At 38.1% G+C, this 16004-nt stretch overlaps 1 protein-coding gene across 1 annotated transcript in view; it reads right to left on the bottom strand.

Moving 5' to 3' along the window:
- Positions 1 to 7548: 7548 nt before the first annotated feature.
- The window catches only part of SERINC1 (serine incorporator 1), a 43345-nt gene continuing 34889 nt past the window's right edge, over positions 7549 to 16004 (bottom strand). Inside the window, exons 8-10 of the mRNA XM_033937432.1 lie at positions 11888 to 12029; positions 11354 to 11584; positions 7549 to 10646 (exon numbers count right to left, since the gene is read on the bottom strand). Of these exons, the coding sequence (XP_033793323.1) occupies positions 10508 to 10646; positions 11354 to 11584; positions 11888 to 12029 (512 nt within the window). The 3' untranslated portion in view covers positions 7549 to 10507. The remainder of the gene's footprint in view (positions 10647 to 11353; positions 11585 to 11887; positions 12030 to 16004) is intronic.

Raw genomic sequence — 16004 nt, 5'->3', positions numbered from 1 at the left:
GAAAATAATGAGTATAGGAGATGGGAGGATTCCTGTGCTGAAGACTCTTGTTACAGTTCTGAGGAAAGAGGCTAAATTGGAAAGCTTTTTAAAGCAAAAATAATATTCCACCTGAAAAGAAACGAATTGTAATGAAATGTTCTTAGATATAAATGATTTAATATAATCATTCTTATGGATTTAAAGACATACAAATACAGAAAATAATCTTTCAATACATAAGAATGAAAAACTTTTTACTTATTCTTATAATTAATAATAAAATAAGAGAAAATATACAGAAATAGGGAAAAAATGGTAGTACTTTAGATAATTATTAATAGCTTGTCGGAGTTATCTAAATCTAACCTCAACCTGCGTATCCAAGTTTTCGTAATTAATAAGGGGGGGAAGGGAGGGATAAGAGGGATGGGAGGGAATAAAAGGGAAATATATAAGGTAATCATGGGAATAAAGGAAAAAAGAGAAATGAAATACTTAAAACATTGGGAAAATATACATAATTTAATACCTGAAAATTTAAAAATAAATGGATATTAAAATTATGTCTTTAAATGTTAACGGTCTAAATCATATGATTAAAAGAAAAAAAGCACTATCATTTTTAAAAAGGCAAGATGCAGATATATGCCTTATACAAGAGACCCACCTCTCACATATAGAATCTAAAAAGCTAGAAGGAGGCTGGGTCAAACAGTGTTTTTTCTCACCAGCTACAGGGAAAAAAGCAGGTGTTGCTATTTTAATTAATAAAAAATGCTCTGCTTCATTTAAACTAAAAGCTTCAGATATTCATGGAAGATGGATAATGGTGGAAATGAATATGGGAAATACTACCATGACGTTAATCAACATATACGCCCCTAATTCGAACCAAAATGAATTCTTTAAAACTCTTCAACAACTGATCATACCACTGGCTACTTCAAATCTTATAGTAGCAGGGGACTTCAACGCTGTAATGGATCCTTTATTAGATAAAAACCCAAGTAGAATTATGAAATCTATGGGACTAGATAATTTGATTCAATCTTGTGATTTAATAGATATATGGAGAATACTTCATTTTGATGGTCGGGAATTTTCTTTCTGTTCTCATGTTCACAATTCTTTTTCAAGAATAGATTATATCTTTACTTCAAAACATCTTGCACATCAAGTGACACAAGCAGCCATTGATCCAATTATTCTATCTGACCATGGTGGAGTGTGGATCAAAATTAAAACTACATATCAAAATAATAACAGACCAATTTGGAAAATAGATAATACAATGTTGGTTGACAAAAATTTTTGTGAAAATCTTCTAACAAAAATGAAAGAATTTTTTCAAATAAATGATAATGATGATATTAACAGAGAAACTTTATGGGATGCCTTTAAGGCAACAATTAGAGGACAAATAATTTCTTATTCGGCTTTTCTAAAAAAACAAATTAAAAAACAATTTTTAATCTTAGAAAAAGAGATAAAAAATTTAGAATCAAAACTTATAGAAAAATGGGAATATTCTATTCAACAAGAATTATTAAAATTAAAAGGTAAATATAATGAGATCTCATCTAAGATGATTAGGAAAGATTTATTTTCTCAACAAACATTGTACTATGGTAATTCAAACAAATCAGGAAGAATATTGGCAAACTATCTTAAAGCGAAAAAAAGAAAAACAAAATTAATAGCAATAAAAGATGAAAATGGAAATACATATACACAAATTGAACCTATATTAAAACAATTCTTAAAATTCTATAAATCTCTTTATTCTTCCGAAAATTATCCAAATAAAGAAAAAGATGGTTTTGAATTTTTAAAAATGTTAGAGGGTCCAAAAGTTCCTGAACATATAAAACGAAGTTTGAAAGAACCAATATCACTAAAAGAACTAGGAACAGCTTTGAAGTCCCTTAGAGTTGGATCCGCTCCAGGTGGTGATGGATATACAGTGGAATTTTATAAAACATTTCAAAACTTTTTATTACCCTATTTATTAAATCTCTATCAATATCAACTCAATAAAGGTTGTATTAAAGGCACTATAGCAGAATCTTTGACTATTGTTTTGCCAAAGTCCAATAAAGATCCCACTTTGGTATCAAACTATAGACCAATATCTTTAATAAATGTAGATGGAAAATTATTAGCAAAAATACTTGCGCTAAGATTAGCTAAAGCTCTCCCCCATATAATAGGTATGCATCAAACAGGATTCGTTGCTCAAAGACATTCATCTCACAATACCAGATTAACATTCCATATGTTATATTTAACAAAGAAAATGAATGAACCTACTTTTGCAATTTCATTAGATGCAGAAAAGGCCTTTGATAGAGTAGAATGGCCTTTTATGTATCAAGCAATGGAATGGTTTGGTATAGGTCCTGGATTTATACAAATGATACAAACAATGTATAGCTCCCCTTCTGCTAGACTATATATTAATAATACGTTTTCAGAAAAATTTAATCTACAGAGAGGAGTTAGACAAGGATGTCCCTTATCCCCTTTGCTGTTTGATATTGTTTTAGAACCCTTAATATTAGCTATCCAACAAGCTAAGGAGATACAGGGTATACCTCATTCAGATAAAGAATATAAGATATCTGCTTACGCAGATGATTTATTACTATATCTGAAGAATCCAGAATCCACCATTCCACATCTACTTGAATTGATTGAGAAATTTGGAAATTTTTCAGGATATAAAATTAATTGGAATAAATCAGAAATTCTTCCACTAAATATACATTGTACAAAAGGTTTATTTGATACATTCCCTTTTGTTTGGAAGGAAGAATATATTAAATACCTTGGAATTTTGATAACAAAAACAGTAGACGAAACAATGAAAATTAATGAAAAATGCTTATTACAAAAAGTAACAGAAATGTGTGAGCAATGGAATCCTTTGCACTTATCTTGGTGGGGAAGAGTACAAACGGTAAAAATGATGATTTTACCGATAGTATGTTACCAAATGGGGATGATACCAGCTTTCTTTCAAGATTCGTTTTATACAAAAATTAATAGGACTTTGACAAAATTTATATGGCTTAATAAAAAACCAAGAATTGCTCTAGCGTCATTACAAAGACCAATTAAGGAGGGAGGGGTAAATTTTCCCAATTTTTATAGGTATCATCAAGCCTATATCTTACGTCATGGTATGTATTGGATCCTCCCAGAACCCACAGATAATACTCCAGATTGGTTTTGGCTAGAATGGAGACTTATGTTTCCATTACGTCTTAATCATGTAATTAGTATCAAAATGCCAAGGTTATACAAAGATCATAAAATCTTTATGGATACCTGGAAAACTCTAAAATACATAAGTAATCTTACTCAAATTCCAATTAGTAAATCAACCAACCAAACTATATGGCTAAACCCCAAGATCAAAATTGGCGGTTTTAAAGTCATCTGGAAACATTGGATGATAGCAGGCATTCGCACTTTGGATGATGTAATTAAAAATGATAAATTGCTGGAGTTTTCACAATTGCAACAAAAATTTGGTCTCAATAAAACACAATATTTTAAATGGTTGCAATTGAAGCAATCTATTCAGAAAGGGTTCCCTGAATGGAAAGATCTTGCTAAATATCACAGTTTGGAATTCTTATGTTTCCAGATGGACTCAATAGGTCACAAAGCCGCACAGTGGTATAAATTAATATCCGGATATATAAATAAAAAACCAAAAAATGGTCTTAGAGACATTTGGAGCATTGAGATAAAACACCAAATTAGTGCATCTCAATGGCCACGACTTTGGTCTTGGAGGCTAAAATGTACGGTGTCAGCATCTATGAGACAAACTTGGTTTTTTCTTCTTCATAGAGCTTTTTGGACCCCTACTCGTTTACAAAAAATAGATAGTTCAAGATCTAATAGATGCTGGCACTGTCATATTGAAATTGGGACATTAGATCATCTTTTATTCTTTTGTCCATTTATCCTATCATTCTGGAAATCAATTTGGCCCCAAATTAACAGGTTGTTAGAAAATCCAGTAGCCTTGACATATGATACTATATTATTTGGAACAACTATGAGAGCAAAAAGTCAAATTTCATCCAGTAATAACAAACTTTTATTTATTTTAACTGGAATTGCAATACAACAAATTACATTCAATTGGAAACAACATGATAGATTGAATTATATGTTCTGGTGGAATTCGGTATGCCACATATATAAAATGGAACACGCTATTGCAACACACAAAGGATACATGAATAAATTTAAAAAAATATGGGGACCATTAACCGATTTTTGTAAAGAAGGATAATTTTTCCCATAAATAAAACTGGAAATATTTGAAGACCGTTAACATGATTTCTCTAATGAACTTTTCCCATGATAAGATAATTGTAAAGAGGGAAATGGGGTGGGTTTTTCAATTTTGATTATTACATACTAAATTAATATTCAAAGAATATACAATAAAATCGATTAATATATTATTGGTTGGGAAGGAGGGTGGGACAGGGGATTATTATATTAATGTTAAACTTGATATTAATATATGAGTTATTCAAGTGTGTATTTAAGTTTCTATTGAGTTTATTTGTAACACTTGTTGTAACACAAAAAAATGAATAAAGATTTTAAACATAAAAAAGCTAAAAAAAAAACCCCACTATCTACAACAGAAAAAGTCCACAGTATGGGAGTTACACTGCTGAAATCCTTACTCCTAAAAGGAAAAACAAAACCAGAAATACATTTCAAGTGCAATAGGTGTGTCATTCTGGCCAGATGGGTAATCTCCCCATGCTCACAAGCCATGCAGAAGGTATCCTTGCCAGCTTTTTAATACCTCACTCACCACAGGACACTGCTGCCCCATTCAGTTTTTCCTTCTGTTTGTGAGCTAGGAGTCTTTCTGGTCTGTTCTGTATATTTCTTTTCAGTCCTTTTGCATTTTTTGGCAGCTTTTGGTACACAGAGGTCCCCACTTCGAGGGTCCAGGTCTGCTGCTGACAGACCAACCAACCCCTCTCTGGTACTCATTAGCCAGACTGTAGAAACTTGAGCTCAGGGTCTGTTCCCCTCATAGTGAGAGCGGAAGAATGATGTCTATGCCTTTTTACGCATGGAGCATCTGGACATCGAGAGCTTCTCCAGCTGCCAGGCAGCAGTTTCTACAGTTTTGGTCCCCTGTGCTCAATAGCTTGTCTCCCAGAGCCTGTAGCTACTTGCTGAATATGTGATGCTGTGTGGGAGGCGGAAGGGACAGTTGGGACTTGTGCTGTACCTGAGGCCACTGTGAAGAACACATGTGGCCTACTTTGGTATGTAGTCTTTGTTAAAATGTTAATAAAAAATTATTATAAACCAAAAATTTTTGGAAAATTATAAACAAATGGATAAACATGACATGACAGTATATGGGTAGAAATATAATTTAAGATAGGAAAGAGGAACACTTAAAAGGAAAAAAATGAAGGTTAACACAGAGACTTCAAATACCTGATTAAAAAGAAATTCCATCCTGTGGTCCTAGGGATCTTTCAATGCTGCATCCCCCTCAACCAGGATAGTCATTTTCTTTGCCACAGCCCAAACCACCACATCACCAACCTATTTTAGGCAGCTTGAAGCTTTCAGACTGCAGAGATGCTACAAATGAAGCCTAGCCACAGACTGCTTAAAATGAAAACTGGTAGCTGGAATCTCCTATTCTGTAGAAATTATATCATCAGCTGAAAAACAGGAACACTTTGGAAGAATTTCTCATATCAACCAAATTGGGGTCTTAGTAAACAATTAGAACTGGGCTTATTCACCAAAACCTTAACTGAAGAAAACCCAGGAAATTCAAGTAGCCAAAAATATAGACCACAGAAGAATCCTCTAGCAGTGTCTCTCAAACTTTCTCGAGCTGGGGCACACTATAGGTAGTGGCATGGCTTGAGGCACCCAGAAGTACACAGAAGTTGCATAATGTCATCACATCGACATCCACACATGTGCAGAGGCCCTCCAGAAGGGCCCTGAGATGGCAGTAGGGGGTTCCAACAGGGAAGAGGGCTGGAGAGAAGCACTGGTGCCACCTGATTGCCTACAGCAGTGTTTCTCAACTACTTCAAGCTAAGTACCCCTTATGTCTAACAAATATCAACTAAGTACCCCAACCTAGGCCCACCCAAGCTCTGCCCCCAGATCCCGTCCCCTTTACTAACTGTAATGCAATTTTTTCCATTCATTTTTCATATACACAGCAGATATCAATTCTCAAAACTGACACATTTCAATCCCTATATAAGGTGAGACCGGGAGGCCAGGGGGAAGCTGGAGGACACTAGAGAGAAGGGGGAAACATGTAGGCCTTCGGCGAATCAGGTAGCGCTGTACCGTGTAGAGAAGTCAGCTGGCAGGCGCCTCTCTTCCTCCTCAGTGTGCCACGGCACACTTGGAATCTCAGAAGGCCCACAGTTTGAGATACACTGCTCTAGAACTTCATTCTCCCTCAGAGAAGATGTTCTCTTCTAGCCAAACTGCAGTTCTGCTGAATTTAAATCTAGCTCTTTCTCCACTCCAGAGACTACAGAAAGCTTCTCTTACTCATCTACTCTTTCCAAGCTGGACTGCTTAACAATTGCATTAGGAGAAGAAAGTAGGGTCATTAAGAACATATTGGGACAGACAGAAACAGAATATTGGGCTTGATGGACCTTCAAACAGTGGCCAAGCCAGGTCATGAGTACCTGTTAAGATCTCAAAAGAGTAGAACAGATTTTATTATAACAGATTCTTATATAGCGCAGCGACTTCACGGTTCTCTGCAGTTTACAGATCAAGAATTCCTAACAATGTAGTAGATCACAATCAGTCATATAATTTTCAACAATTAAAAGCAGTGAATTGTCCCCAAGTTTATCTTAATAATGGTAAAGCAAAAGACGTAGAGGATAAATCTCTGCCCGTATAGAAAGCTTTGTGCAACAAGAGAATGAATTCAGAGACATTTTGAACAAAACCATCCTGCAAGATATAGATTCATCAGCACCAACAGCGGAGACTTGTCTCAGGCAGCAGCTGCCATGGCTGCTGAAAACCTGGTGGTGGTTTCTGCCAAAATTGGGTCTGCCAGCAGCACTTCAGCCATATCAACTGCTGGCTATTCTCAGTCAGAGGAACCAGAGCACTGTTCATCTGATGGTCCTTTGACGCTAAGAATAAAGGAAACCATAAAACTTTCTCTTCATACTGTCAGCATTTTCCAGCCACTGCAATAGCTGATTATCATGTTTCAAATACAGAACAGTGCTGCCATAGTGAAAAAAAAAACCCCACACCAGCAACTCTTTATGGATGCTAGTCTGACCAAGAAAGGCGATGGATTCAAAATACTAAAGCAGCACCAATACAGGCAACTGTTAGTCAAACTGTCTGTTGAGAAGCAATTAAGTTTTGGGCACTTGAGGGTTTTTCTCCAAAAGAAAGGTCTGAGGCACAAGATAAAACTAACCACAAAAAAAGGATTGGTTGGGGACGGGAAGGGAACCCCAGGTGTATGCCCTTATTTTTTTTTTATATATATATGACTAAAAAATTAGAAAAAAAGTTTAATCAGACCACTTGAGATTGCATAGGAAGCTTACTACCTACTGGAGACAGAAGTATTGACTAGTCAGGGGATTACATTGGTAATAGCTTGGTAATTCGCATTCTTTACCTGCTGGCAGACCATCCCAATCCCAAGCATCTGGACTGGTCTGGTGGGACAAAAAGAAATTGGTATGTTGCTAACCCCTTAGAAGAATGGTATACTCGTACATAATATAAATACTGTATTTTAAAGTGAGATTGTATATATCTAACATATAATGCAGGCTTTTCCAAGCCTGTTCTGGGGATTTCACAGCCAGCCAAGTTTTCGAAAATTCACAGTGCATGAGATAACACAAATTGAATATCCAGCATAGAAAAATGTACTCAGCTCTGTACTCTTGGATTACTAACGGGATACTGATGTTTTGCTTAGTGGAACAAAGGGCATCATGAAGATTATTTGTTTTTATAATTAGGTAATTATGGAAATTTTTCATTCCCCACAAGGGGTCTCATGTTGGCTACTTCATTTGTGCATATCATACTAAAATATATGAATGACATTTTAACCGAACTGATGCTTTCCTGAGAAATTTGATAAGAGTAGGGGCTTGTAAACAAGTAGTTCACCTATATCAAACATGCCTTTTAAATTTAGTTCTGTAGATTCTGAATCCTACAGAGGCTTTACCACAAACTTTATTTAGTCTTTTAATGCAATGTTTGTTCAAATGCTTCCTAGCATGCAGACTATTCTAGCAACAAGATTATACAAAACCACTTTCATACATGCACTTCATACCTGAATTCACATTTATTATCTGGTAGCATATACAAGTTCAAATGATTAGTTAGGTAAAGCAAGTCAAAACCAAAGGCTTATCTTCTTAAATACACATTTGTACAATAATTCAGTTTTTACACATTTTCATTGTTTCTTACAATCTAACAGTTACTATCTTTGTTAGAAAAGAAAAACGAGACAAACAGACTCCACAGCAGAAAGCAGCAGTTAACATACAACATATAAACATGACTGCTCTAAGTCAGGCCACCAATACCTTCACTGTACAAGCAAGAGGAATACAATACCACAGCAATGTACTCTAATTAAAAGACAAAGTGCCAATAGTTTCATTTCAAAAACTGCACAAAATTATATAAACATTTTCTTATGGAAATTTAAATGTATTAAAATGTACTATCTAAGCTAAGATTGAAGGAAAAATTTGTTTAAAACCCATATGTGACGATAAATATGTAAATATAAAATGGTTCATGAATTAAACACACATCACATACCTCTCCCACTCAAAAATGTGATGTTTCTGCAGGCTGCAAAATAACTAGTTTCTCAGGCTGTACATTAAGCCACCTTTGTACCCTCTGAAATTATCTTTCCTTGAAAGCCAAATAGCTTCTGATAGAACATCAGATAAATCAGTCGAACACAAAAATGAGTAGCAGAAATCTGAAGCAGCAGGCAAAGAACACAAAAATTCACTTATGCATCAGGCTGGATACGTGTGATCTCCGTAGAGGAAAGTACTTTGGAGAGTAGGCTATTTTCCTGACTATACTGTGGCATTCCGAGAAATCCTGCACCGTGCTGCCAAAAAGTTAATGATCTCACAATACATCAGTTGATGGTAAAATAAGCTAGAAAGGGTATGCTGTTTGTGGTAGATTAACTTACTTAAAAGGCCAATTTTGGCATCCAAAGGCAACATGAATTTTCAAAGGCAGTCCAAATTTATTTATAACACTGACTAAATGCTAGATTTTTAACATTTAACAACAATCTTCAGTACTGTAAAACAACATCAATCTCAAAACAGATACATTTTCACCATCACAATGTATGACAAAATAATGAAATAACATGCTTTTAATAATTAAATTTTCATTATTACTTATTTGCACAAAATTAAAGGAATTTTTCACTAAAGTGCATTATCATGGTGACTTGACAGCATGCACTAATTCATGCGTTAATTGCTTAGCATGGTGAGGGTAGACTTTGCTTTGCAGTTAAGGGCATAGTGATTTAATGCTATACATTTTTATGTGTGATAACTGTTTGGGGAGATGCTGGGTATGCTCAACAGTTACTGCACTTTAAATTTTGCAACTAAAGGGGGAATTCATCAAAGGACACTAATGATTAGCATGCACTAAATGATAAGACACCCACAGAAATACAATGGGCTTCTTAGTGCTTAACGTGCGCTAAATCCGTTAGCACCCTTGATGAATCCTCCCCTAAGGCATCAAAACTACACCTTTTACTGATCTTTAGTTATAGTATCCCTCTACTGAAAAGTTATTTCAGAAAAAAATGAACCAAAAACATGCAGAATAGATTACTGAAGAAAAAGACACAACAAACTTAGAATATGATTTTGTTGTAGCTGGTATCATCTGAAATTAGGCAACAATGAGCAAAATCTTTTAATGAAATCAATCACCCTGAACTTTGTATTCCATTTACATTATACATTAATAGAATACAGAAAAGGGGAAATGACACTATAGACTGAGCAGAAAAGAGATACAAAGGCAAAGAAATATGACTGGATGTATTGTGAAGTTACTACTCTATTACAAGCCTCCTAAAATTTCAAAAATTACATTTTTTGCACATTTGTCACATATTTGATTCTGTTTTGAGAGAAAAAACAACAATGTAGGGTATTTCTAAAATTATGACTTCTCTTGCATCCATTAAGGGTCTGTTACATTTTTTAATCCATTAACACGACTTCACAAAATAGAATGTTACAATTACATATGACTTAAGGGTAACTGTGCACACAAGAAAGCCAAAAAACTCACCTATGTGGTTAAGCACATATATTTACAGCTATGTGTTAGTTAGAATACTGTCACCAATTTCACCTGTGCAGTGAAATGAGAATCTAAGGCCCCAACCAGGAAGCCCAGCTCAGTCAAAGTCACGATTTGTAAGTACTAGTGGGGCCACCAGAGTCCACACATAAAGCATAATGCAAACCCAACTGGAGGAGATCTTCACCCAGACAGAGGGCCATTTACTGATCATCGTCTTATAAGAAGAGTCAGGACTGAAAGAAAAATTAAGAGAAATACCATTAAGAGAAACACCAATTTCCCCACTAAGGGGTTCCATTAAATCTTACTTTTTCAGACGTTAAACGTTAAAAATCCTACATGTATCCGAGTTCAGAAAAAAATTTTCATCTTATTGTAACACACTACATCTTTCCCCCTTAATTATCAAACAGAAAATAGAACAAATGTTTTGGGAAGTCATACCCAACTCATCTTGTGACTGTAAAAAACTTCCAGGTTAAAGAGGACAATAGCTCCATCCTCACATTCTTCTTGCACCAAAAATATGACACTTTTCAAGTTAATATATGTTTTGACAGATGCAGACAAACATATTCACCTGCAAAACATGCCTAAATCAGATTTGAATCTTGGCTCAGGTATTCAAATTGGTGGGGGGGCCATCTATAAGCCCACCCTCAAATATGGACAGTTTATCTGAATAGGGCAAAGATTCTTCCTGATGCATAAACTGAAGATGTTCAGGATTCTAATTTTACCAAGAAAAATATCCTTCATGTGAAGTGATGGCAGGAAGAAAATCTTTAAAAGAAAATATCATGGAAAGTGTATTTTTTTTTACAAGAAATAGTTGTATTTAAAAAATATGAATGATGTTTAAATGAGTCAAAAAAGCACTTACAACATAAGGCACAGCACATAAGAACAGTGATTAACAGTTGGCATGAACTATACACACCTGTACCAGTTGGTTAATGTCATCATAATATAAAGTGAAGCCAAGAAGAGCATGAAATGAAAAAAGGAATAGCTGTAAGTCACACCACCCTTTTCGTTATCTACTGCCCGATGTACATCATCACCCTCTTCCACAGTTGCATCACTCCTGCTTACGCCATCTTCTATTAGGGTGGACTCATCACTTGTCAGGGTTAGCTTGTTCACCTGGCTGTTAGTAGATGTACGGATGCTGCATATCACAACAGAGAGAAAAAAAATAATTAGGAGTACACAGGTTCAGAAGGTTACAGGTGAACTGGCCTGTTCTGGGTACCAGTTCTGAAGAGAGAAGCTCTGTTTGCTTGAGTTTGTGCTCTGTTACTCCTTTCCACTACAGAACGAATAAGACTGTACGTTAACACCCAGCTCCTGACATTCTACCATAAACTACCATCTTTTAAACATCCACAACTGAGAAAAAAACCCAAAATATTACAATACTTACAGGCACCTACAAATCCAAAAAGAAAATTGTCCAATTAGCCATGCTTACCTTGAATAGAGAACGCAGAGCAAAAACAGAACAAGTCCCACAATTCCTTGGGCATCCCACCACTGAACAACTTGTGTTTGACCAGGGACACTCGTCCGGTTGTAACCAATTATACTCAGCAAGCTTGGGTTGCATTTTCTTTCTATATATTTAAAAAAAAAAAAAAAAAAAAAAAAAAAGACAGAGAACACCTGTCAATTTCATAATTATCTCTACAAGGGAAACTGAAGAAAGCCAAACATTTTTAATGCATTCAACTTCAGAAAAAAAAAAAAAAAAAAAAAAATATATATATATATATATATATATTGTGTGTGTGTGTGTGTTTTTTATTTTTTGTCTCTCTCTTCTTGGACGCTGTCTGTCCGTCTTCCTTTCCGTCTGTCTCTCTGGCCCCCTGTCTGTCATTCTTTCTGTCTGTCACTCTCCCTGGCCCCCTGCCTGCCTGTATTTCTCTGTTGTGCCATGCCTGCCTGCTCCATGGTCCCCTCCCAGAGCAAAGCATGATTGCTGTCTGCTCCCCAGCATACCCCTCCCCCCAAAGCAGCCCCCTTTCCCTCTCCTCCTGGCCCCCTGCCTGCCTGTATTGCTCCCAAACCGCAGTTCTTACTCTCCCTCCATCCCAGCTTCCTGGTCTCTTCTGGCCCAGCGGCACGAACGGTTGCAGCCGCTGCTGCTCTTCGTTCGTGTCTGCCCTCCTCTTCAAAGCAGCCTGCTGAGGATCGCCTGCCAGTTGTGGCGAATCTCTTAGGCCGCTCTCCACCTCGGTAGCACGTTCTCTCTGACACGATCCCACCCCTCCTCTGACGTTTGGGATCACGTCAGAGGGAACATGCTACCAAGGTGGAGAGCGGCCTGCGAAGTTCGCTTCAGCAGGCTGCTTTGAAGAGGAGGACAGACACGAACGAAGAGCAGCAGCAGCGGGCCTTAGAGTGAGTGAGAGCGGGAGGGGGGAGGGGGGAAGTTGCCTATGTGTTCTCCTTGTGTTCTACTGGCACGGAGTTATAGATCATGGAACACGAAGTTTGAAGTGTGCATGTGCGCTTAGGGTTTTATTATAGTAGATATATATATATATACACACACATAGGGGCCAATCTGGTGCTACAAGAACTACCGTCCTCAGGTGATTTGCTATTCGGAGGATCATCCGGCCTATCATGAGCTAGGGGGGAAACACGTACAGTAGCTCTATCTCTAGCTGGGTTTGTGTCTTCGGTTAAAGAACCGAGTCACCTTTTTGTTCTTTGAAGTTACCGTGGAGGTTGATCTTCAGAAGATCCCATCGCTCACAATGGGCCTGGAATGCTTTCAGGGATAACTACCACTCTCTCAGGTATAATGTCTGTCTGTTGAGATAATCTCAACAGTCAAAGCAAAGTTTTCAAGACACTCCCACCCCCTCCCAATTTTCCCCATAGGTTGTTGCATGTGCACAGACCATGTGCTAGGGAAAAGGTGCTGCAGCCTGCTACAGTTTCTTTAAAGTGGATCAGGAAGGGTTCTCTGCCTCAAGCCGCCGGTCAGCTGCCACGCCAAGGCTGCCAGTCAGACTGTAATCTGACAGATCCTCTACCCACCCCAGACTGCAACAATGCAGAAGAAAGGGGGGGGGAGATGAAGTGCAGCTGGCACTCTGAGCACCCTGAAGGACTGCTATTGATGCCTAGCAGCCTGCACTCAAGCTCCTGACCAAGTCAAGGAAGTGAGCAAGTGCTGAGGGCCCAGAACCCTGAGCTCCAGAAATCTTCAGCAGGTTGGCTGTACACTGAAGGATATAGCTGCCAACTGCCTGCAAGCAGGCAAAGCAGTCCCTTGAAGCCGTAAAAAAAAAAAAAAAAAAAAAATAGATAGATTAGGTTCTTACCTTGCTAATTAATATCTTTCCTGATAGATAGGTGTGTCATTCTGGACAGATGGGTAATATTCCAATGCTCATGTGAAGGAATCCACTCCAGTTTTTTAATCCCTCCTACTTCACCAGAAGGCTCTGCTGCCCCCCTTCAGTTTGTTCTAAAGCAGGCAATAGCTCCTCATAGAAACATATGTGAAGGAGGTGTACAGGGGATGCTCCCCAAAGACCCACTCTGTTCTGCTCTGAAATTATAACAAACAGGTTAAACACTGATCAAAACAGCGAAACAATCCTGCCAAACAGAAACATTAATGGAGCTCCCCAAGGTATCCTAGCAATCAACTATTCTTCATGTCTTTAAGGTCTAATAGACATCAACAGACATCCAAATTTCAGATTGGACTCAAAACATTCTGAATGAGATAGGCAAGTGCAAGAGATAACTGACAGGGCAGGGCTCCAGAAAGGCACACCTATCTACTAGAAAATATATTAGCAAGGTAAGAACCGAATCTCTTTTTCTTGTTCAATAAGAGTGCCAGAAATTAGGGTGGGACCACTGTGCCAGCTCGTATCACAGAAGATCCAAAGGCATAGTCCCCCCTTGCCACTATATCTACTCTGTAAAACCTAGAAAATGTATGTAGAGTGGACCAAGTCACTGCCCTACAAATCTCCTTCAAGAAGACTGCATGAGCTTTTGCCCAGGATGAAGCCACACTTCTAGTTGAGTGCACCTTCACAAAAATAGGGGACTATTTTCCACAAATAATATATGTTGATAAAGTGGCCTTACAGATCCATCTAGAAATCATAGTCTTGGAAGCTGGTGCACCGCATCTAGTTGGATTTGTAAGCATGAAAAGATGGTCAGATAAACTCATTGGTGGCCTCAATATATCGGAGAAGCACTCTTAACATCCAACTTCTTCAGAATCTGATTCTTTTTCTTGGCACCTGTGAACTGGAACACAGTCAATCTGACTTCCCTGATTGACATGCAACACCGAAACAACCTTCAGCAAAAAGGATGAATGGTGTGAAAAGAGACTCCAGATTCAGTAAATTTGAGGACAGACTCTTCTGCAAGAAAGGGTTTGCAACTTCAAGACCCTTCTCATTGAGTTAATGGCCACCAGAAAAAATGTTTTGTGCTTCAGATCAATTAAGGACGCTTCCTTCAGCAGCTCATATGGAGCCTAGCTGAGACTCTGCAAAACCACGTTAAGATCCCAAGAAAGTTTTACGGGGGGCCTGTAGGATTATCCCCTTGATTGAGGACCACCATTGGATATGATGCATACGCACCTGTCTGTGACCCTGCACCTCCTGACAGGAAGGGCGCACTCTGAGACAGTAAGGGCATGGTAAGAGCCCCATTATCATCCGAATGTCCCTCAGAAAGGCCCCCTAGGTCAGCCCCAGACAGCTAGGCATATGCACTCTGGGAACCCCTGCCCCTTTGTGCGCTGACAGCAGCTCTGCCAGAATTCCTTTTAGAGGTTTGGCTGTCCTGAAAGGCCCTCCACATCAAATTAACAAATTCTGGAGAGAATGATGTATTAGGCAGTGCAGAGTCTTCTGTAGATGTATCCAGCTTACAACTCTTGGGCTCCACGGCCTCCGCACCCCTACGTTTAGGATACCCACCATTCCAGGACACTAGAAGGAATTTGGCTTCAACTAGCGTGCTGCCTGCTCGCTCCTTGGCCCTAGAGAGCAAAGGGTAGGTTAAGCCGACTGCTCCCGTCCATTACATGTGGCGCAGCACATGGCGCAAGATCGCTCTTCGGGCATCCGTCCAGTGTAATCTGGCATGAATTAGGGTCAAAAGAGCCCGAGGACTCCATCCCCACCAGTTATGAGGCAAAACAAGGTGTAGAGAGATTCTGAATTCTCTACAATGAGAACCGTTCCAGCAGTTGGCAATGGAACCCACCCATACTGGACTTAGTGCTTACAAATGGGGAAAGTGTTTCTGTTGTTACAGTGGGTGATCATCTGGCATCCAGTGATCACTGAATGGTACGGTTTAATAATAAAATGAGTATAGAGAGGGTTCATTCAAAAGCAAAGGTTCTAGACTTTAAAACAAAACAAAACAAAAAAAAAACTAACTTTGTTCGGATGGGGGTTTACATCAAGGAATTATTGTCTGCATGGGAACGTCTGGAAGGAGTGGAAATGCGGTGGGCAAAACTGACAGAAGCGACTGTAAGGGCAATAAACCTTTTTGTGAGGCAAGTAAGTAAAAGTAATAGG

Source organism: Geotrypetes seraphini, chromosome 3, assembly GCF_902459505.1.
Source record: "Geotrypetes seraphini chromosome 3, aGeoSer1.1, whole genome shotgun sequence".
Classification (NCBI taxonomy): Eukaryota; Metazoa; Chordata; class Amphibia; order Gymnophiona; family Dermophiidae; genus Geotrypetes; species Geotrypetes seraphini.
Note: the sequence above shows the minus strand (reverse complement) of the source record. Positions and strands in the feature narration are given on the sequence as shown.